The sequence below is a fragment of the Platalea leucorodia genome (genome assembly GCF_965183815.1).
Source record: "Platalea leucorodia genome assembly, chromosome: 26".
Taxonomy (NCBI): Eukaryota; Metazoa; Chordata; class Aves; order Pelecaniformes; family Threskiornithidae; genus Platalea; species Platalea leucorodia.
The window spans coordinates 1435106-1455193 of record NC_138848.1 but is presented as its reverse complement, the minus strand read 5'-3'; the positions used below and the strand labels follow the sequence as shown (position 1 = coordinate 1455193).

At 62.5% G+C, this 20088-nt stretch overlaps 1 protein-coding gene across 8 annotated transcripts; it reads left to right on the top strand.

Moving 5' to 3' along the window:
• The first annotated feature begins 72 nt into the window (after positions 1 to 72).
• PPP1R37 (protein phosphatase 1 regulatory subunit 37) lies at positions 73 to 19558 on the top strand. 8 transcript variants are annotated; one of them, XM_082333592.1, is made up of 13 exons: positions 73 to 393; positions 6724 to 6821; positions 7676 to 7721; positions 9081 to 9181; positions 11637 to 11756; positions 13198 to 13348; positions 13988 to 14143; positions 15394 to 15506; positions 15794 to 15935; positions 16370 to 16536; positions 17052 to 17976; positions 18294 to 18382; positions 18619 to 19558. In XM_082333592.1, exons 1-12 carry the CDS (start codon positions 198 to 200, stop codon positions 18374 to 18376), a joined length of 2298 nt encoding a protein of 765 aa, XP_082189718.1. In that variant the 5' UTR covers positions 73 to 197; the 3' UTR covers positions 18377 to 18382; positions 18619 to 19558. The 8 variants fall into 8 exon arrangements, with proteins under 8 accessions (XP_082189718.1, XP_082189719.1, XP_082189724.1 ...); XM_082333593.1 differs by having other exon boundaries at positions 18467 to 19558; XM_082333598.1 differs by having other exon boundaries at positions 274 to 393; positions 686 to 6821.
• Positions 19559 to 20088: the final 530 nt, after the last annotated feature.

Sequence of the window (20088 nt, the reverse complement as noted above, 5' to 3'; positions counted from 1 at the left end):
TTCTCCTTCCCCCCTTCCCCGCCGCCGTGGCGAAAGTGCGGCGGCGGAGGCGCAGGCCGCTGCGGCGCTGGCGGGCGGCGGCGGCGGCGGCTTCGCTCCGGTGCCCGGTGGCTTCTCCCCCTCCCGCCCCGCCGTGTAGCGGCCCCCCAGCGCCGGGCGATGCCCCCGGGACGGCGGTGAGGAGGGAGAGCTCCGCCATGGAGGCCCCGGGGCCGGGCTGCGGACCGGCGGCCGCCCTCCCCGAACCCCGCGCCCTCCCTGAGGCCTCCCCAGCCGGGGAGCCCCGGGGCGCCGAGGACGGGAGGCTGAGGCCCGGCGCTAAGCGGGTGACCTTCCCCTCCGACGAGGACATCGTCTCCGGGGCGGTGGAGCCCAAGGACCCCTGGAGACACGGTAACGGCGGGGGGGGGCGGCTGGGCACCGGGTCCGGCCCCGCCGGGGGGGCCGGGACCGGGGCAGAGGCCTCGCTGCAGCCCCCAGGCCCGGGGGAGGGACCCCCACCCCCGGCCAAACCGGCGGCCCGGCCGAGCCACGGCGACGGCTCGCAGCCACGCAAGGCTTCGGCCCGCCGCCGGCGACGGCCGGGCTCCGGCGCGGCGGTGGGAGAGCCCTGCCCGGGTCCGTGCCGCTCGCCGCCATCGAGGAGGGCGACGGTGCCGCGGAAACCGGCGTCTCTTCCCCAAAGCTTCGCCGAGGGAGGAGAACGGAGACGGCGGGGAGCTCCAGCCCTCCGAGATCCCGGAGGTTTCGGTAACGTCACCGGATGCCGACGGCCGCCCCGGCGGCGCGGGGAGCTCGGTACGGCGAGCAGAGGAGCGTCGTGTTCCCGGGAAACGGCCCCGGATGAGGGGCATGGCCGGAACCTTGGCTCCGGCGAAGCGCCGGCGTCCGTGGATCCGCTGCCGGCGGGCGCCAAACCCATTGCCGGGGCTGCCGCCGGAGCTCCCGATAACCACGTTTCGTGGCTGCCTGCGAGTTTCGGGACGTTCCTTATGCCGTACCGGAACAGGGGAACCGGCCGGAGATACGGCAAAGGGACGCCGCGCTGCGGTACGAGCGCCGCCATCCCTAAACCTCCTCGCCGGCTGCTCCTCGCCAGGGTTTGCACCGCGAGCTGCGTTCCTCTATCCCAAACTGAACCACTGCAGCACCCGCCACCGAAAATCATCGGTAACCGCCACCCGCGCCTCCGTTTTTCTTATTTTTACTGCGTCGCAAGCCAGAAATTGGGGTTCTACCGAGTTTTTTCCAGTCGCGCGCCTCCCTGGGCGACGAGACCCGTTCCGGTTTCGCTGCGCGGCCGTCGGACGCGGCCTAAAAGGCGCCAGATCTCGCTGCGTAGCACCGATGAATTCTGGTTTTGCTGCTCGGCGTTAGCCGGCTCGTCGCAAGGCCGGACGCCTCCGGTGAAGTACCTCCAGGAATGGAAAAAACCGGCTCGCTAAAGCGTTTTTGTTGCGTTTGTATCCTGCCAGCGCGGTTAATAGGAAATTTCCGCCGCTCTGATCCCGCTCCGGATGAAGACGTGACGTTCGCCCGGCAAAGCAAACCCGGGGCTCGTCCCCCAGATCTTCTCCGCTGCTCCGGAAAACGGCTGGCGCTCTCCAACGAGCCGCTCTCTTCCCGGCCGTATCCCAAAGGGAGCCCGGCAGGGGCGGATTCCTCAGCCCAGCTCGCCTTTCCCGACGCTCCGGGCGCGCCGGCTCGGAGCTCGAGGCTTTCCCCGAAGGCGTTGCGCCCGTCGGGCGTTGGGGATCTTTGCTTTCAGGGGCTGAAGTTGGAGGTGAAATGGTTTGAAAGCAAATTGCCCCTCGCTAATTAGAGAGGAATCCCGTCCGCCGCCGATCGCCGCGGCTCCGGGGTTCGGGGCAGAGCCGGCAGCCGGAACCCGCCTTTCCCTCGGCTTCGGGAGCGCCTTGCCCGTGACGCCGCTTTTATTCTTCCTCTCACGTGTGGATAATAATTGTTTTTATTTGGGGCTTTATTTACCTCTCATTCATCATTCGTCGGCTGAAATTGCTCCGACGGACGCGCCTCTGCTCGTTTAATTTCCTTCTGGCTACTTGAAGCCGAGGTCTCCTTCCCAGCCGGTACCAGCAGGGCCGGTTTTGCCGGGCGGCACGTGGCGCGGGGCTCGGCACCGCCGCCGCTCGCCCGTCGGTTGGGGCCCTCCTCTCCGCTTGCCGCCCCGACGCCCTCGAGGGCTCGGAAGAGGAAGGTAACGAAGGCGTAGGGTTGACGGCGAAGCAGCGCGACGGAGGAGGCGCGTTCAGGGCGGCGCCGGCGGCGTCGAGCGGCCGGCGGCTCCCTCGATTATTTTTAAAACCGCCGATATCCGAGCGTCGCCTCTCGCAGAAACACCCCGCTTGGGCGCCGAGGGCGCTCGGTGCCTTTATAACATCGCGTTTCTTACCGAATCGAGCACCGTTGCCTTTTGGTTTTTTTAAATATTTCACCTTTTTTACCTTCTTTTTCCCCTGTTGCGCCTTTAAAGCATCCTGATCCCGCAGAGCTCCTGGATAAGCGGCCTCTCCTCGGCCCCGTATCGGCTTCCGTCCGTCAGCCCTCCTTTCCCTGAAACGTTGCCGATTAGCATTCATCCGTTCTGCTTGTAATTCTTCCTCGCCAGGCTGCGGTACCGGCCCCTCCGCCGCCTCGCCCGGCTCCACGTCAGGTTAAATTACAACGCTTTCTGCCGGCTCCGCCGACGCTCTGTCCGAAAACTCATCCCTTTTTTTTTTTTCCCCAGCTTGTTTTCCGATGAATCTTGTCTTGATTTAAGCCCGTGCAGGCCCGAGGGGTTGGCTAGGATGGGATAAGCGCCAGATACACCCGGAGAGGGGGATGTTGGCCGCTGCCATCCGTCTCTCTCGACTTGCCAGGCTCCCCTGCCGCGTCGGCGCTCTGCGGGAACGTTATTTGTTGGGAAATGAGCCGGAGCGCAAGACGAGGGGGGAAAAATGCCCCTTTATTTCCTTTCTCCCCCTCCTATGGCTTTGCTTCGTTCGAAAGCTCGGGATTTCCACGCTTGGGGAGAGGAGCCAGAGGCTTCCCGTGCCGTCGAGACGCGTCTTCTGCCGTCTTTGCCGGAAAATATGGGAAGGGAAAGGCGTCTTCCCCTGATTTCCCCGGGATGCAGCTGGGAAACGGCAGCAGCGAAGGAGCAAGTGTGGAAAACACGGGTGGAAAAGCCCAGAGGCGTCGTGAAAGCCCACGAGCGTTCGAGGTCTTGGCGTGTTTGGTTTGGACCGGCGTCGACGAAGCCTGGGCGGCTGCGGGCCTCGGGGCAAGCGACGGTGGGATGCTCCCGAGCGGAGGCAAAGAGTTAAGAGATCTCATTCGGTGACCTGGAGGTAAATCATTCGATGAAATCGCATTAAAGTCACCGCCTCTTCCTTGCCTGATGGGATTTTTGGGATGTAACTCCCCGACGGGGACGTCCCAGCTGCCTACATCGGCTTTCGCCGCCTTTTCCTTACGCTCTGCCTGCTGGGACGCGGGCTCGAAGCGAGCAAAACGAAGCAAAGCGCGGCCCGAGCCTGCGAAAAATCCGTTTTTTCTCCTCTTCCGCGGCGCAGCCGGCAGCGAACGCCGCCCGTTAATAAATAACGACCTGTTTGCTTCGGCCTCGCGTCGTCCCGGGGTCGGACGTGGACGGAGAAGGAGGTGAAGCGAAACCCGCCGCGGGCCGAGCGGGCACGGAAACACCGGGCTTTAATAGGATTTAAGGGTCGATCCCTGTTGCGATCCCTCTTCGGGGATCCGGATTTGGTGCTGCCCGAGTTGCGGCACCCCCGGGGGCTCCTCGCAGAGAGCCGGAACAAAAAGAGCCCCGAAGAGCTCGTAATTAAGGGCAAAACACACATAAACGGTGCAAAACACTCATAAACAGTGCAAAACACACATAAACGGTGCTTTCGGTGCCCGGGAGGAGGAGAGCGGCACGAGGCCGCTGTCGTTTTTCGCAGGAAGAAGCGTTATTCGCATTTTAAACTTGTATCCGTGACCTTGTCTGGGGTTTTTTTCTGAATTTTCCAGGCTTTCTGCCGGTGCCTCGCCGGCTGAGCCGCCGCGGTTTGCGTATCCCCGCGCCGTCGCTGGAGCGGCTCCCGGTGAAGCCGGCGGCAAAAATTAGTAGAAAATCAGCGGATGAAACACCTCGAGTTACCCAGGAGGCTGGGAAATACCCGCGTTATCGCTCTTCGGCTCTGAATCCCCCGAGCAATAAGAGATTAATTGCTAAGGTAGTTAACTCCGAATGGAAAACTGCGCGGTCTCCGGCCTCCTCTTCCTAAAACCGGATATTTGAAGCCGCGGGTAATCGCACCCGAGCCCGGAGTCGCTTTGCTCGCTCGAGTCGCCCGCCCAACCGTGTGTAAATATGTATTTTATCGAACCTGTTTGCAGAACAGCTCCGCTTTGTTTTGCAGACGACGGCGGCGGCGGCGGAAAACCCTTCCGCCGGCTCCGGCGCAGCTGAAAACCGCGTGCCGTGCCGCGGGATCGGCTTCAGCCCTCGTCTGCCGGCCTGCTCTGCCAAAAAAAAGGCTTTTCCCAGAAATTTCAAGGGTTTTTTGATGGCGGATGGTGCAAACGCTGCCGGTATTTGCTGCTGAGCCGCAAGAGAGAGCTGAAACGGGAGCTGTTGATGGGCTTCGTTACCGCAAACGGGCGGGAGAGCGGCCCTTTGCGAAGGGGGAGAAGAGAAACGGGGATGGGACGCTCGAAAAACTGGCGCCAAGATCCTTTTTTCCTTAAAACCCCTGATACCTAGCGAGGAAATTCCCTCGGAGCGTCTCGACGCTGATGCTAAGGCAGCATCGTTGGGGCAAAAATAGTGGGTTTTTTTGTGTGGAGCTGAGGTTCAGAGGAGCAGGACGGCCTGGGAGCGAAGCCCGAGGCGTGGAGGAAGAAGAACCGAAGCTCCGTGTTGGCGTTCAACCTCCTTAAAGGCTTCAGGAGAGCAAAACCAAGACCAAATCCCAGCTGCTCCTGCCAGCAGCCCCCACCGAGGTGACGCGGAGCCGTCGCGGCAGGGTCACGGACCGGCTGGGCGATCTCCTGGCAGAAAACGCCGCGGGGATCGCCGGCTACGGGGACGTCTCCGCGCGAAGAAGGACGTCGGAAGCAGCTCGCGAGGCCCCTTGCTTCTTCCCGCCGGCTCTTCGGCGAGCGCCGCGAGGTGGGAAGGGAGACGCGCCGGGGAAGCCGAAGCAAATCCCCGTCCTCCAGCGACGAGGGCTGTTAAAATGGAGGATTTCCACCCAGGCGAGGGCAGAGCGAAGCATTTTACAGCCGGGAACTGATAAAACCAAGATGAACAAAGCGCGCTTGAGGTCAGATTTGGGGAGAAATCCTTCAGGCGGGATATTTTGGAGCCGGCTTTGCGGATCTTCGGATCACCCTGAGCCCTCGCGCTCCCGGGCCGCTCGTCCGCGTTAGGACAGCGGCGACTCTCCTTTGCTCTCCTCGTTTTGCCAAAATCACGCTTGGTTTTCTTTTATTTTTTTCGCGGAAAGCATTCGCGTGGCAGATGGGATCAGAAGCGTCGCCGCACGCTGCTAATCCCCTCGCTAATCTTGATATATTTTGGGTTTTTTGGCCTGGATTTTGAGCCGGGGCGCGGTGTTGCCTCTGCCACGCGTCGCTCTGCCCACATCCTGCTTGCAGAGATGCCCGACGGGTTTGTTGGGAACGGGGAAAAGATTACAATGATCTATTTATTTTTATTCCCCCCCCCCCCCCAGCTGGTGGAGCGGTGAGGTTTTTATCGAGCTCTTTGGATGTCGTAATCCTCAGGGATGCGAGCGGGGTGGGGGTTGCTTCGTGCTCTGCCAGATGAGATTCCTGGAGAATCTGGTTTCTCCAGATCATCTCCCGACCGGGGATGGCTTTCGTGTTTATTCGGGCCGCTCGCCGAACCGAAATCACGCCAAAAGCGGAGGTGGGCATCGACCTCACGTGGCTAATGATCCCGCGGCAGCTCCCGCCGCCCGCATCGGCTTCCCCGGCATCCGGAGCGGCGGCATTACCCGTGATTCCGGAAAGGCAGAAGCGGTGAGTAAATGCCGCTCGGAGCCGAGCTCGGCGGCGGTGACGGCAGCGAAACGCCCCTCCCGCGGCTTCCGAACGAGGAGCTGTGTTTCGAGGATGTATTTACCAGAGGATGACAACTCTGGGAGTTTTTAGCCGATGTTTCGGTGGTGCCGGCTGACCCCCGAGTCCTCCGCGCGCTGCTCCGGAAGCCGATGAGGGAAAATTTGGGGTTATACGCTGGGGTGGATGCGCCGTGTCCGGCTCCGTGCCCGATCGAGTGAAAAACCAAAGTTGGAACAAAACTAAAAGCAAGAAGAACGTATTTCACAACGCTGTTTATTAATCACCGCAGCAGCCTGCGGGTTTGTCGTCCAAAAAGCTTTTCCGCTCCCAAAAAAGCAGCTCTCGCGCCAAAGCGCGGCTGGAGGAGGCGGGAGGCGCCGGCCGCGCGCCTCCGTCCCCCTTTTCCGCCCGAGCGAGACGGGGCTTGCTCCCGTAGCCGCGTCCGAGCGAGCCCCGCGCAGGTTTTGCTTCATTCCCTTGCGTTTGAACAGCCGTAATCCTTGTCCTCTCCTCGCCGGGTGCAAATCCCGGCGGATAGCGGCGTCCGATGGGGGGGGGGGGGGGAACCGCGCACGTGTCGATTCCCGCAAACGCGACCTCGATTCTCGCCCTCTGCTTTTCCAGCCCAGAACGTGACTGTCGATGAAATCATGGCCGCCTACAAGCAAGCCTGCCAGAAGCTGAACTGCAAGCAGATACCCAAACTCCTGAAGCAGATACAGGTAAAGCTGGTGGCGGCGCTGTCCCGACGCCAAATAATCACTTTTTTTTTTTTGATCCCTTTATTCCCCGGCTCGCCGTAGCCTTTGACAGTCGCCGGCGCGGCAGACGGGAGCGAAGTCTCCCGTGTTAACGGCACGAGCGGGTTTCTGGGCAGAGGAAACTCGCTGCGGAGTGGAGAAGCGAAGGAGCTGGCTAGCAAAAGATTACGCCTAATTTCCCGCGCTCCCAGGCCCTGTTTTTCCCCGCCGAAGCCGCGTCCTGCCGCGTGGCTCCCTCCCGGCGTGCCTTCGAGGCCGAGGCTTGTACGGGCTCGTTTGCCAAGCGGTTTGGGCCTCGGCTGTTGTTTTAAATGCAAATCCGCGCAGGCGGTCGGAGGAGGGAAGCCCGCGGGGAGACTGCGACGAGGGCTGTGGTTTTCCTTCCTCGCGCGAACAAAAGGCCCGTTTAAATCCTCGGGCCCGAGAGCAGCGCCATCTGTAAAGCTCTTCCCTTGGCCTGGGAAGGAAGATTTTGGGGGTTTTCTTGCTTTTTCACCCGCTCTGCCTTCCCCAGGCAGCTCCGGGCGCGGAGGCAGACCCTCGTCTTCATCAGCCGCTCTTCCTCGTAGAGCTCCGAGGCCTCGTCCCGGGGAGGATCGCCAGATCTCCCGCCCGGATCCAGCCTGCAAAGCGCCGTAAGCGGCGGCTTTGATTTCGAGTGAACCTCAGGCTGAAAGTTCCTGTGTCCTCTCTTCATTTTGGGGAGGATTTGCCCAATTCGTTACGTTCCCTCGTTATTTCAGCGCATTAATTCCCCTCCCCCTCGCTTTCCCGTCCTTCTCCCGAGCGTGAAATGCTGCTTTTTCCTTTTGCAGGAGTTTAAAGATCTGGCTCCCAGGATAGACTGCTTAGATCTGAAAGGTAAGCTCCTTCTCCATCACCAGCAGATTTTATTTCTCTTCTGGGCGATCCTGGTGTTTTATTCCGTCCCTACGGCTCTTGCTGGAGTCGTCCCAGTTGGGGCTCTTGGAGACTGGAGCAGAACGCCTTAATCCCAGCAACGAGCAGCGTCCTCGTACCCCCTGCCTCCCAAAACGCCGCCCTCGGGGCGCGAGTCAGGGCTGAGCCGTTCCCAACTGACGTCTCCAAACTCCCGGCACGATGGGAAGACTGGGAAGGTGTTCCAGTTTTCCAGTTCATTCTCCCGACGGCAAACGTTTTGGTGAGCCGCGGCTTTTGCGGAGCATCTCCCGTAGCTCCGGGAAGGAGAGGGAGACGGTCGCCTTCGCGGGGCCAGAAGCCACCCCTGGGGTTCAAGCTTGCTGCCCCTTGTCGCTTATTCGGCGTCGGAGGGGAAAGCCGGAGGCTGGGAAACCACGCGGGAGCTGTTTTTAACGATCCGGAGAAAATCCGGGGAGCCGGGGCGTCCGCGTCCTGAGCCGATTCGCCCGGAGGAGGACAGACGTGCCGCTGGCGGAGCGACGACACGCCCTTACCCCAAAATAAAATCTTTTACCGGCCCCGTCGCCGTCATTTGCGCTCAACTTTGCCAGAGAGGATTTTTTTCCTTGATTTCTTCCCAATCCCGCGGGCGGTGGCTGCCCCCTTTCCCCTCGAAGCGGGGGTCTCTCAGGAGCCCGGCTGCTGGTTGCTTTACGCCGTTATAAATGCCGTAACGCCGGCACAGCCTTTAGCGAAGGCTTCGTGGTCCTTTGCGTGACCGTTTCCTCGATGGTTATGACAAAAAAACCGCGACGCTCTGGGTTTATTTTAAGCTGCCTTCCACCTTTTTCGCTCGGGTTGGCGTCGGCCGTGGCCTCGGAGCCTTGCTGCTGCGCAGGGCCGGCGAGGAAGATCCTAGAGGAAAGAAGCAAATAAAGAAGGCAATAAAACCCCCAAAATCTTGGGAAATGCTCTCGAGGGAGCTCGCTGAATCGAAACGCCGATAATTCGGTCTGTCGGAACGGCGCGCCCGTTTACGGCGCGCGGGCGGGGATTTCGTTTCGACCCCGTGGTGCTTTTATATCGCACAATCGGCCGGCCGTTAGTTTGTCAGCGGAGACGCTCCTCACGTAATTCCAGACGGACCGAAGCTGGCGAGGGGCTGGCTCCTTGGGAAGTCGGCCAGAAATCCCAATTTTGGGTGAGTTTTAGGTGGCGGAAGCGTTTCTCCTGCGGCCGATCTGTGTTGGGGTGAGCAACCGCGCTGGTTTTTAGGTGGATTTCCAAAACCCTCCGAGCTGAAGCACCCAAATTCACCTTATTCTGCTCTTTCCCCAGGGGAGAAGCTGGATTACAAAGCCTGCGAAGCGCTGGAGGAAATCTTCAAGCGGGTCCAGTTCAAAATTGTCGATTTGGAGCAAACGAGCTTGGATGAAGACGTAAGTGGCCGTGACCTCTCCCGGCTTCTCGTTCCTGTTTCGCCGCTAACGCAAACCTCACGGGTTTTGTGGTCGGTCCTTAGCTCCTCCCGGGCGCTGACTTATTTTTTTGGGGGCCGTACTGCGTCGCTGTACCCGTTCCCTTCGTACCCGCGCCCTCGCTTAGGTCTGCTTGGCGCGGCGTTTGCCGCTCCGAAAGGAAGAGGTTGACCGCTCGCTTTGAAATCCGGGTGGCCGCGAAGCTTTGAGGCATTTGAAATATGTGTTTTAAAAGCTGTCCTGAAAGCGGAGGGAATCGTGGGTAGCTCTCGGACGGCTTTTCGGGGCGGAGGATGAAATTCAGGCTCCCTTCTGCACCTCCCGTCCCGTCCCGACTTGCTTCCCTCCTCCCTTGCGATGCCCGGGGCCCTGAGTTCAGATCCCAGCGGGTAAGCGGAGGAGGCTAAAAATGAAGGAAGTGATTAAAAATGATTTTAGCCAGCTCCGACCCCGAGTTCCCCTTGCCCCGGAGCATCCTCTTTCAGTCCTTGCGTCTTCAAGGATCTTGTTTTTCCCGCGTCGTCCGTCCCTACCCCAAACCTTCAGATTTCTCTTCTCTACGTTTGCTTGGAAGCTCCTGATGCTTTTTTTCCCCCCATTTTTCCCCGCTCGAGCGGCGCTTTGGGAAGGCTCAGCGGCCACGAGCTTCTCCGGGGCCGCTGCCCGCGTCCGATCCGACGCGGGGAACAACGTGACTGGGACGGCGGCTCCGTGACGGTGCCGGCTCCGAGCCACGGCGGTTTCCCGCTGGCCCCGTCCCGTCCTGGGGCCGTGCTGATGCCGGGATCCCGCCTGATCCGGGCGCGATCCCGCCGGGCTGCCGGAGGGACCGCGGTCCCGCAACGGGGCCGTTCGTCCCCTGACGGCGCCGCGGGCCGTGCGGCCGCAGAGCAGGGACGAGCTGGCTGAGCTCGTGACATCTTTGGCTGTAAAACGATCCTGCGTTCGTTATCTCGCAGGAGAATTAAACATTAATTATTTAAACGTATCCCGTGGCTTCGGAGCCGGACGGGGCGGGCAGAGAAATTGCCGACCTCGGCGCTTTCCGTTATCCCTTCCAGTTGCGTTAGAGCGAGACCGGCTGCGGGACGCGAGGTGTCCGAGGGGTCTCCGTGTCTGCTAGCGGGGGGAAAACCAGCCGCGGAGGGTTAACACCGGCTCCCCGCAGCCCTGAAACCCGTCCCCGTCCCTCCGATTCATTCGACAGCAGCGGCCTTTTTCCCCCACGGGTGCCTCGCGCCGAGGACTTCGTCGCCCAGATCCTGCCGCTGAGCGCCCCGTTTCCAGCAGAAAGTCCTGTTGTTCCCCAAAGACCTGGTCTTACATTTGCCTTCGTGCTGCTGTTTTCCAGTCCTCCAGGTCTCGCCGCATATTTATTTCCCCCCCTGCGAGCCTCGCAGCGTTTTTGTGGCCCTCTCCAGCGTGCCTTTCAGCTCATTTTCTCCAAAGAGGCTCATTAAGTAATTAAGCAAATTGTTCCGCTTCTGCCATAGGAGCTTGAGACGTTTCACAGGCACGAGCCCTGCTCTGCTAATCCCTTTCACTCCTAAAATGTTGGGGTTTATACCTTTTTGGTTCTTTTTTTTTAGCTTGATGGGGTTATCGGGTGGTTTCTTGGCTGGGGAAGCATCGCTGCTGCCCGCGGAGCTGGGTAACCCCGCGGGGAGCGGGCAGGCGCCGAGCCGATAGCCCGGCCTCCGCTCAGGTTGAATATCCAGGGGGGAAAAAAAACCCAAATCCAACATTTTTCCCTGTCCTCGGAGGTGGTGTTCAAGTGCCTGCACGTCCCTGCTGCCGTAACCTGCTCCGACCGCGTTCGCCGTCTCTCCCGGTGCCAAGAGGAGCAGGGTGGGGGTTGAATCCCTCCGCAAGTTGCCGTCTCGGGCTCGCTGGTGGAAATCCGGCGCGCGGCCTGCGGCCGGAACGGCTGCGCCGGGGCCGTCGTCCCATCCCGGGTCCCCGTCTGCCCCGGTGACGCTCCGTGAGGACGCTCCCGACAGCGGGAATATGGCGAGAAGCCTTTTTTTCTTGTCCTGGAGTAGCTGCGGGCAGCAAAGCTGCAGCGAATCCCTCGCAGAGGCCGGAGAGAGTTGTCAGGGGCGGGACGCAAAGCGCCACGGTGCCGGCGGGCACGGGGACGGGCGGATTCGTCACCCGAAACGCCAATTTTTTCCCGTTTGAGGTCGAAGGAAGGGGTTTGGTGCCGGGGCTGCCTTAGCCGTGGGGTCACCGACCGTGGCTGCCGGAGCGTAATGCCCAAATACCGGAGCGGTGACGTGAGGTCGTGCGAGAGGCGTTTGGAGGAGCCGGCACAGCAAAACCTCTTTTATTTTAATTTTCTTTTCCCTTCTTAATCTCCGCTTGGCCTCTGCCCGCCGGCTTAACGCCGCTTTTCCGTCTGCTTTTGTTTTCGCAGGGCGCCTCGGCGTTATTTGACATGATCGAGTATTACGAGTCGGCGACGCACCTCAACATCTCCTTTAACAAGCACATCGGCACGCGAGGCTGGCAGGCAGCCGCCCACATGATGAGAAAGGTTCGTGCTCGCTCACGAATATTTTTTTCGGCGCCCGTTTTAACTCCTTACGGCTCCACGGGTCGTCTCGGGCCGGTCTTTCGAAAGACTCCTGGATGGTTTTTGTGCTCGCCTGTCCAAAAAAACCACCCGGTTGGGAAAGACCGGCTTAGCCCAGGCTCGAAGGCAAGCCAAAAAACCACGCTTCCCACTTGCCGCGAGGTTGCTTAACGCCTCGGCGAGCAGCCGCAGCAGGGAAAATGGAAACGCAATCCCCCAAAAAAATAAAAAGAGGCTGTTATTAGTGGCCTGCTTGCAGGGTCAGCCTCTCGAGCTGGGTACTCATTAGCTTTCCAGCGGGATGACGAGCGCCGGTGTTTGGCCTCGCAGGGCTAATTAACCTCATTGTTCAGCGCTTGAATTCGCTCCGAAAAGCCGAGCGTAGAGGAGGCACCGTCTCCCGCTTCCCACTCGGGGCGCGGCGCAAAACCGCCCCTCGAGCCGTAATTATCCCCTCCACCTGCTCGTTTTTATTTTGGCGCTGCCGTTTCACCCGGCGTTGCCCAACGCCGGTTGGCAAGCCCGCGTCCCCGGTAGCGTTCCCCGCCGCGCAGGAGCCTTCGCGGTGGGGCTGAGACGGGGAACTGGAGCTCGCGCGGTGCAGGCGACGCCCCCCCCCCCCCCCCGTGTTTTGGAGAAGCCAAATGTCACCGCGCGGCGCTGGCCGACCCCGTAGCGATGCTTTAAAACGGTGAAGGAGCTCGAGACGCCCTTGGGACGGCTGCAGCTCGCGGCTCTTAATTTCTGGGTAGGCGAGGGAGAATCCGGAGGCAGGAAAGGGCTTACGTTAGCACGGAAAACGGTAAATCGGCCAAACGGAGGCCGCTGGCGTGCTGCGGATCTGGAGCGGGAGCAGATGGTGCGCACGAAGCCGCGGAAGGGGCTTAGGGTTTGGAGGCAAAGCCCGGGCAAAGGGACGCGTGGCTCGACGCCTTCCCCGACGCCGGATCCGGAGAGCTCCGGGCAGCGCATCCTCGGGTGCGGAAGGACGAGGGTGTTTCTTTGGCGAACGTGGCGCTGCTACGGTCACCCGAAGCCGGTGCCGGAGCTTGAGGGTGCCGGCGGGCTCGGTGCTGAGGCGATTCTCCGGGAGATAAGGTGTTTATCTGGAATCGCGCCGTGCGAGCGGGGAGCTCGGCGCAGGCTGTCCCGGCGCGCGGGGGTTATCTGAGCGGTTCCTTCTGGCTCAGCGCCTCTTATCTGAAGGCCGTGGGGTGACCAAAACGATGTTTTGGGTGGGCGTAAATCATCCCAGGAGCTCTTATCGGAGCGGCCCGGTGGCAGCAGGATGGGACTCGGCCTGTAAAACAGCTTGACCTTAAACCTACCCTAAAAACCCAGCGGCCGAGGCGGCGCGGGGCCGAGCGCTGATCCCTCCGGCGTCTTTTTTTCCCCCCCGCAGACGAACTGCCTGCAGTACCTGGACGCCCGAAACACGCCTTTGCTGGACCACTCGGCGCCCTTCGTGGCGCGCGCCCTGCGCATCAGCAGCAGCCTGGTCGTCCTGCACCTGGAGAACGCCAGCCTCTCCGGCCGCCCGCTCATGCTGTTGGGTGAGTCACCGGAGAGCGGGCCCCGAGCTCCGCTATCCCAAAACGCCGCGGGATGCGCGGAGCAGAGCCATGCCGACGGCGGGCTCGCCGTCCCGGTGAGGTCTCGGACGCGTGGCGGCACCGCTGTCTGCCCCACGTTGGAGGTTTCTGCGCCAGCCCAGCCTGCGGGCGGTGGGTGTAAAGCCGCGCTGGGCGGCCCCCGTCGTTAAGCTAACGAATTAGCGATAAATCACGGCCGGGCAGGAGCTAACGGCAGCGTTGTGATAGCAGGGATGAGCTCAGGGTTCTGGCAGCGGAGCGTTTTGGGGGTTTAATTTGTTTATTAAATTGGCCAAGCTGGAAAAAGGTGCCGGCGAGGGCACGTGCCGTGCGTGAATTGATAACGCCGCCGCTTCCCGCGGCGGGTTGGGAGGGCAAAAAGGGGCTCGCGCGGGATCCCGCTGTTCCCCAAACCCCTCGGAAACCGAGCCGGGGATTTCAGCCGGCATCCCAACCGCGAGGGCGCTGGGTGCCAAGACGCTCCCGAGCCCGCGCGTCGTGCCGAGGCCGTCACCGCGCCGGCCGGCAGCGCCTCTTCTCCGAGCCGTCTCGACGCGGGGGGAGGTGCTGATTTATTATTTTTTTTTTCCGCCTTTTCAGCCACGGCGCTGAAGATGAACATGAACCTGCGGGAGCTGTACCTGGCCGATAACAAGCTGAACGGGCTGCAGGACTCGGCTCAGCTCGGCAACCTGCTGAAGTTCAACTGCTACATACAGATACTCGACCTGAGGAACAACCACATCCTGGACTCGGGTGAGGGCCCCTCGCAAAGCCCCCGTTCCCTGGAATTTTGACCCAATTTTAAGTCAGGGATGAACTCGGCTGCGGGACACAGCCCGCGGGTGACGCGAGCCGAAGCAGGAGGGTTGCGCAGAGCAGCTTCCCAAGGATTTTAGCGGCGTAAACCGCTCGGTTTTTAAAGCTACGATCGTTAGCGAAACTTTGATTCCTTCCTGGGCCGGGCTGCGAGGGGCACGGTGGCTCCCGACGGCAGGGAGCGCTGGGGATGCCTCGGAGTCACGGCGTCTTCTCTCCATCCCTTGCTCCCGTTTGGTTTTTCCCCTCCCCGGAGCCGAACGAGCGCCCAAATCAAATCTCAACCCAGGAATTGCGAAACAATCTGAAACTTCAGTCCCGGCTGGTTCTGGTCGGCGACGCCGATTACTCGGCCGAGCACCGCGGTTTTGGAGAAGCCGCGCTCGCTCCGCACGAGCTGTCCCGGCTGCCTTCGCGTTGGGTATAAAGGTAGCCGAGCGTGACCGAGTCGGATGTCACCGGCGCTGTCGTGGCCACCCGTGCTCCCGGATGGGTCCCACCCTAAAGTGCAAATATTAATTTGCCGCCTTCCAGGTCAGCTGCCACGTCCCTCGCATCTTTGGGCGCTTAATAACGAGCGGCGCTGGGGCCGTACGCGTCAGAAGTCGCTCGCTGGGCGTTGCCGCAGGGTTTCGGCAGCACCGGGGTGCCGCGCGCTTATCAAATAAGCGCGTTTGCCTTAATTTAAAACGGTGCCTGCCCTCGGCCTGGGCAGGATTGGGCCAGGGAGGTGGGGAGAGCGGCGGAGGATCCGCCTCTGCTGACCGCTCGCGGTGTCTGGTGAAAACGGGGGACGGTGACGCGAAGGACGGTGTGCTCGCCCTGCCGCCGGCCTCTGCCCGCGACCTGGTGCCACCCTGCCACCGCCAGCCCCGGTTCCCTCCCCGGGGCTTCTGTCCCCTGCTCCGAAAGCTCCAGCCTAGCGCTAATTCATTTGATAACGCCGAGAGGTTTAATCGCTTGTTTGCGCACGGGGGAGCGGTGCGAGGTCAAATCGAGCAGCTGAGGGAAGGGGGGGGGACGTTGTTCGGAGACGCTGCCGGCACCGTAACGCTGCCATGGCTTCCTCCGCCGTCGTCCTGCCCGGGATCGGGCAGCGCCTGAGCCGAGGAAGCAAGGAGAGCGCTGTTAGAGCCGGCCGGATCCGCGCCGGCAGGGAAGGGCTGACCCCCGGCCTGTTTTTCCAGGCTTGGCGTACATCTGCGAAGGGCTGAAGGAGCAGCGGAAGGGGTTGGTCACTCTGGTTTTGTGGAACAACCAGCTGACTCACACCGGCATGGCCTATCTGGGGATGACGCTGGTGAGTAGAGCTCAGCGCCTTCCTGGGGGTTACCGGCTCACCGCCGGCCGCTCGGCTCCGCTCCCGGAGAGACGCCTGGCCCGCGGGCGGATCCGGGCAGCGGCGGGAGCGTCCCACGCTGCCGCAGAGGAGAACCTGTCCCTTTTCCCCCCTCCGCTGCCGCTCGGGCGGCCCCGGCCTCGGCGGCGTGGTTAGAGGAACAGCCGTGAATTAAACCCGCTCGGGCTTGGGCCGGATCTGCCGTCCCGGCCGCCTCGAGCTGGTTTTTTTCCCCTGGGTACCCGCAGCCTCACACGCAGAGCCTGGAGACCCTCAACTTGGGCCACAACCCCATCGGGAACGAAGGCGTCCGTAACCTGAAGAACGGCTTGATCGGCAACCGCTCCGTCCTTCGCCTGGGCTTGGCGTCCACCAAACTGACCTGCGAAGGTGGGTGGCGGCCGGCGCCCGCCGGTTGCGCCCGCCGCAAGCTCCGTATCCCCCGCAGAGCTTCCCTCTGCTTGGAGCAGCGCGCGGGGTCTGCGCGGGTCCTTCGGAAGGTGGCTTGGTCCGGCTCGGCTCGGCCCCGCGGCGGCGTGGGGTCTCTGCGGCGGGCACGGCCCGGCTCTAAGCAAAACGCCGCGGTTTGCCTGTCCGGAGCCGCCTCATCCCCTGGGTTTGGCGCCTCTGGCGTCTTCTACGCCTCGTGGAAACCTTTTTGCCGAGCACGGAGGGTGCCTGGGAGCTGGCACCCAATTCCCGCTGGCATCCCCCTCCCCAAATCCCGAGCTCCGCTAGCCGCCACCCCGAGGAGTGCCGTCGGGGGACCGGCGGCCTCCCGCCATGTTCCCTGCCGTCACCGCCGCCTCTCCCGTCCCTCGCAGGCGCTGTGGCGGTGGCGGAATTCATCGCCGAGAGCCCGCGGCTGCTTCGCTTGGACCTGCGGGAGAACGAGATCAAGACGGGCGGCCTCATGGCCTTGTCGCTGGCTCTGAAGGTCAACCACTCGCTGCTGCGCCTCGACCTGGACAGGGAGCCCAAGAAGGAGTCGGTAGGCAACGCCCCCGCTCTTGCTTTTTCGGGGGGTCTCAGTGAGCCCCCCCGCGGCAGGAAAACGCCCTCCTCGAGGGCGATACCTCCAGGCTCAATTCCGCCGCTTTCCCATTTTCCCGCTGCAATTAATTCCCAGTCAGCCTGCGGCTGCGGTTTCGTGCGAAGGTTTGGCCCGTAAGACACCGCCCGCGTCCCGGCCGGCTGCTGACCGCAGCTTGCGGCGGGGGACATCACCGGAGGGCTCCGGTCCCTCGGGGTCCCGCTCCGCTGAGCATCCCCCGGGATGGCATTCCCGCAATCCTGGCAGCGATGGCTTCGAGAAGCCGCCCTTGGGGCGCTCGATTCTTACGCCACGTTGCCTGGGGAAATATCAATCCCGTCTTGGCGCGGCGGAGGGGAAAAAAACCGCGCCGTTACGGTGCGCCCGGCTGGAAAATAAACGTGGAGCCGATGATTCCCCGAGCGCCGATTCGGGAACGTTGCAAACGACCGAGGGTTTCTCTTCCCTCGCAGGTAAAGAGTTTCATCGAAACGCAGAAGGCGCTCCTGGCCGAGATCCAGAACGGCTGCAAGCGCAACTTCATCCTGGCCAAAGAGAAGGAGGAGAAGGAACAGAAGCTGCAGCAGTCGGCCTCGATGCCGGAGATCACCGTGACGGAGCCGCTGGAGGAGGATCCGGCAGAGGACGGGCGAGACGGCAGCGCCGCCTCCGCTCCGGAAGAGGGGGAAGAAGCCAGGGAGACCCCGACGGCCTCGGAGAACGGCGACGCGGAGCCGGCGGAGGACGACGACGGAGGCGGTGTGACGGACTCCGATTCGGATACGGACGAGGAGGCGGACGCTGGGTTAGAGACGAAGGACTTGAGCGAAGCGCCGAAATCTCCCGACTCCGCCGACGGCGTTGCCGCGCCCCAACCGCTGCCGTCCCCGGAGAAGCCGAGGGACCGGCCGCCCCCGCTGCACGTGGCCGAGGAATCGCAGGGCGACGCCGGCGCGGGGAGTCCTGCCGCTTCCCCGGCCTCTGCGCCCTCCCAGGGAAACGAGAGAAGGATTTCGGTTTCCAGTCCCGGGCGAGGCCATAAAATCTTCGTGGTGACGCGAGTGGAGAGCCTGCCGGAGCGAGCCGCCGCGCGCCCGCGGGAGGACGCCGATGCCGCCACGAAACCCGCTGAGCCCCAGAGCCCGGCTCCGGCCCCAAAACCCGAACTCCCAGCACCTCGGGTGAACGGAACCCTTCCCGAATCCGCTGCCGGTTCGGCAACGGCGCCGGCAGCGCCGAATACCGGCTCCGACCCCGAGCGGGGCGACCCCGCGGCCTGCGAGAGCGCGGCCCACGACACTCCCCTTCCCAACGGGCTGAAGACGGATTTTGCGCGAGCGCTGCCGGAGCCGTCCTCGGACGGCGACGGGAAAATGGGGAGCTGCGCCGCCGAGCACGGTAAGAGCTCCGGAACCGAGCCCCCCCATCCCCGAGCCTCCCGGCTCCTCTCTTCCCAAAATCCCCAGCGGAGCCCGGAGCCCTTCCCCGTGCCGGCGTCTTCCCGGGATTTTAAATCCCTTGCTTCTTTCCCGACGGGATGCCCGCGGGTGCGGTGATTTGTCGCTGCGGGGCGGGGGGGGTTTGCACCCGAAGCCAATCTCATCCGGCCTCTTCGTTACCGCGCCTTCCCCCGCCCGCGTTTTTGGGGGAAAAAGGGGAACAAAACCCCCAAAGCGGGAAGGCAAGCGACGGCACCGGCGGCCCTTTGCTTGCAGAGCTGAGCTGCTCCAAGAACGAGCGGGAGCTGGAGGAGCTGCTGCGCGAGGCCAGCCAGGACGCGGGGCAGGAGCCGCTGTGAGCGCAGGTGAGCGGGGGGCCGGGGGCCGGCGCTGGCAGCGTCCCCGAGGGCCGGCGACCCCAGCGCCGCTCTCTCTCCTCTCTCTTGCAGGTCCTCGGGGCCGCTCGGCGTCGAGGGGAGGCTCCCGGCGTAGCTTTATTCTCCTCCCCCTCCCCGCAATGATTTAAGAAACCAACCTCGGGTTTCGGGACGAAGGGTTCTTCTAAAAACAAAACCTATTTTTTTTTCTTTTCCCCGAACAGTTTCCTGCCCCCAGACTCTTCCCCAGTCGCCTCCCCTGCGCCGAGGGATCCCGCCGCGGCCCCGGGGCGACGGAGGGAAGGAGAGCGGCGCAAAATGAGCCCAGCCGGGGCCTTCCCGGCCCTCCCGGCCCTCGCCGGACGCCGCCACCTTCGCCTTTTCCCTTTTCTATCTTCCTCCGAGGAGGAGACCCCGCGCCGGCGCGGCGGCGGTCCCGCCGGGAGGTAAAAACCGCACACACTACAGGAGACCGACGCGCCGGGAGAAGGACGGAGGGGTCGGGCTGCCGTCGCCCGCCGGAGAGCGTCTATCACTAACGATCCCCAGGACAGGCTGCGCCCGCGGCCGCCGTGGTTATTTATTTCGAAATTCTTTTTGGTTTTTTTTTTTTTGTTTGTTTGTTTTCGGTGTCTATTTATCATCGGCTGCAAAATTCCCGGGTTGGGGGGGATGTAGAGGACGGTGTTAGAATGAATTAATTCCTTCTGGGCTTAACCTACCCCTCAAATCCCGCTCCTGGCAAAACCAGAAATGCAAAAAGCGGCGGCGGCCGGAGCCCGTGCCGGCACGGCGTCTTCCCGGCGAGGAGCCGCGGCCGGTTCCCGGTTGAACGCCGCGATCCTCGCCAGCCCTGAAGCTTGGGGGGGGAGGGGGGGATCCCCCGGGGAGGGGAGACAAAGCCACCGGCGAGGGGGTCACCGCGCCACCGGGGTCCCCCTCGCCTGCCTGCGCTCCCCAGCGCCGGCCGAGCCCCTCCGGCCCCGGCGGCCGGTTTTCTCAGGGAAGGCGCCGAGGCGAGGGGGGCGGCCGCGTCGCTTTTCTTTTTTGGGGGAGGTTCTTTTGTTGGGGTTTGGGGGGTTTTTTTTGTCTTTCTTAAGTGCAATAAATCTATCAGGGAGCTGCGGGGGCGGCTGGCGCGGGGCCGCGGCGCCGCCGAGCCGCCGCCGGCGTTCGTCCTTTCTTTCCGTCGTGGATTTTTTTGTTTGTTAAACGCTGTTTTCTATTAAAGGAGATCTGCATTCGGCACCGCCTCCCCTCCCCCAGCCCCTTTCCCTCTCTATAAAAAATAAAAAAAATCAGCTTTTTGGGGGGTCTTTATGCTAAAAAACGGAGGTTAACCCCCCCAAAATAAAACGCCAAGGGGGGATTTTCGGCCGCCGGCGCTTCGTTACCGCTCCCGATCCCAGCCAGCGGCAATTTGGGCTGATTTCCCCCCAAAATCGGCCCCCTGCACCCCCCCACGGCTCCCCCACCCCCACCCCAAAAAGCCTCTTTCAGCCAAGACTGGGAGGTTTAACTGGTTTATTATGGGATGACGGGGGGGACACGCGCGCTTCAGCGGGAGGTTCCCCGGGGACGTCGCCGCTCGCCGGGGACGGTCCCCAAAGGGTGGCAGTGGGTTGGGGTCACCTCGGCTCTCCCCCAGTCCCCTCCAGTCTCTCCCAGACACCCCAGCTCCAGCCCTTGGTGGC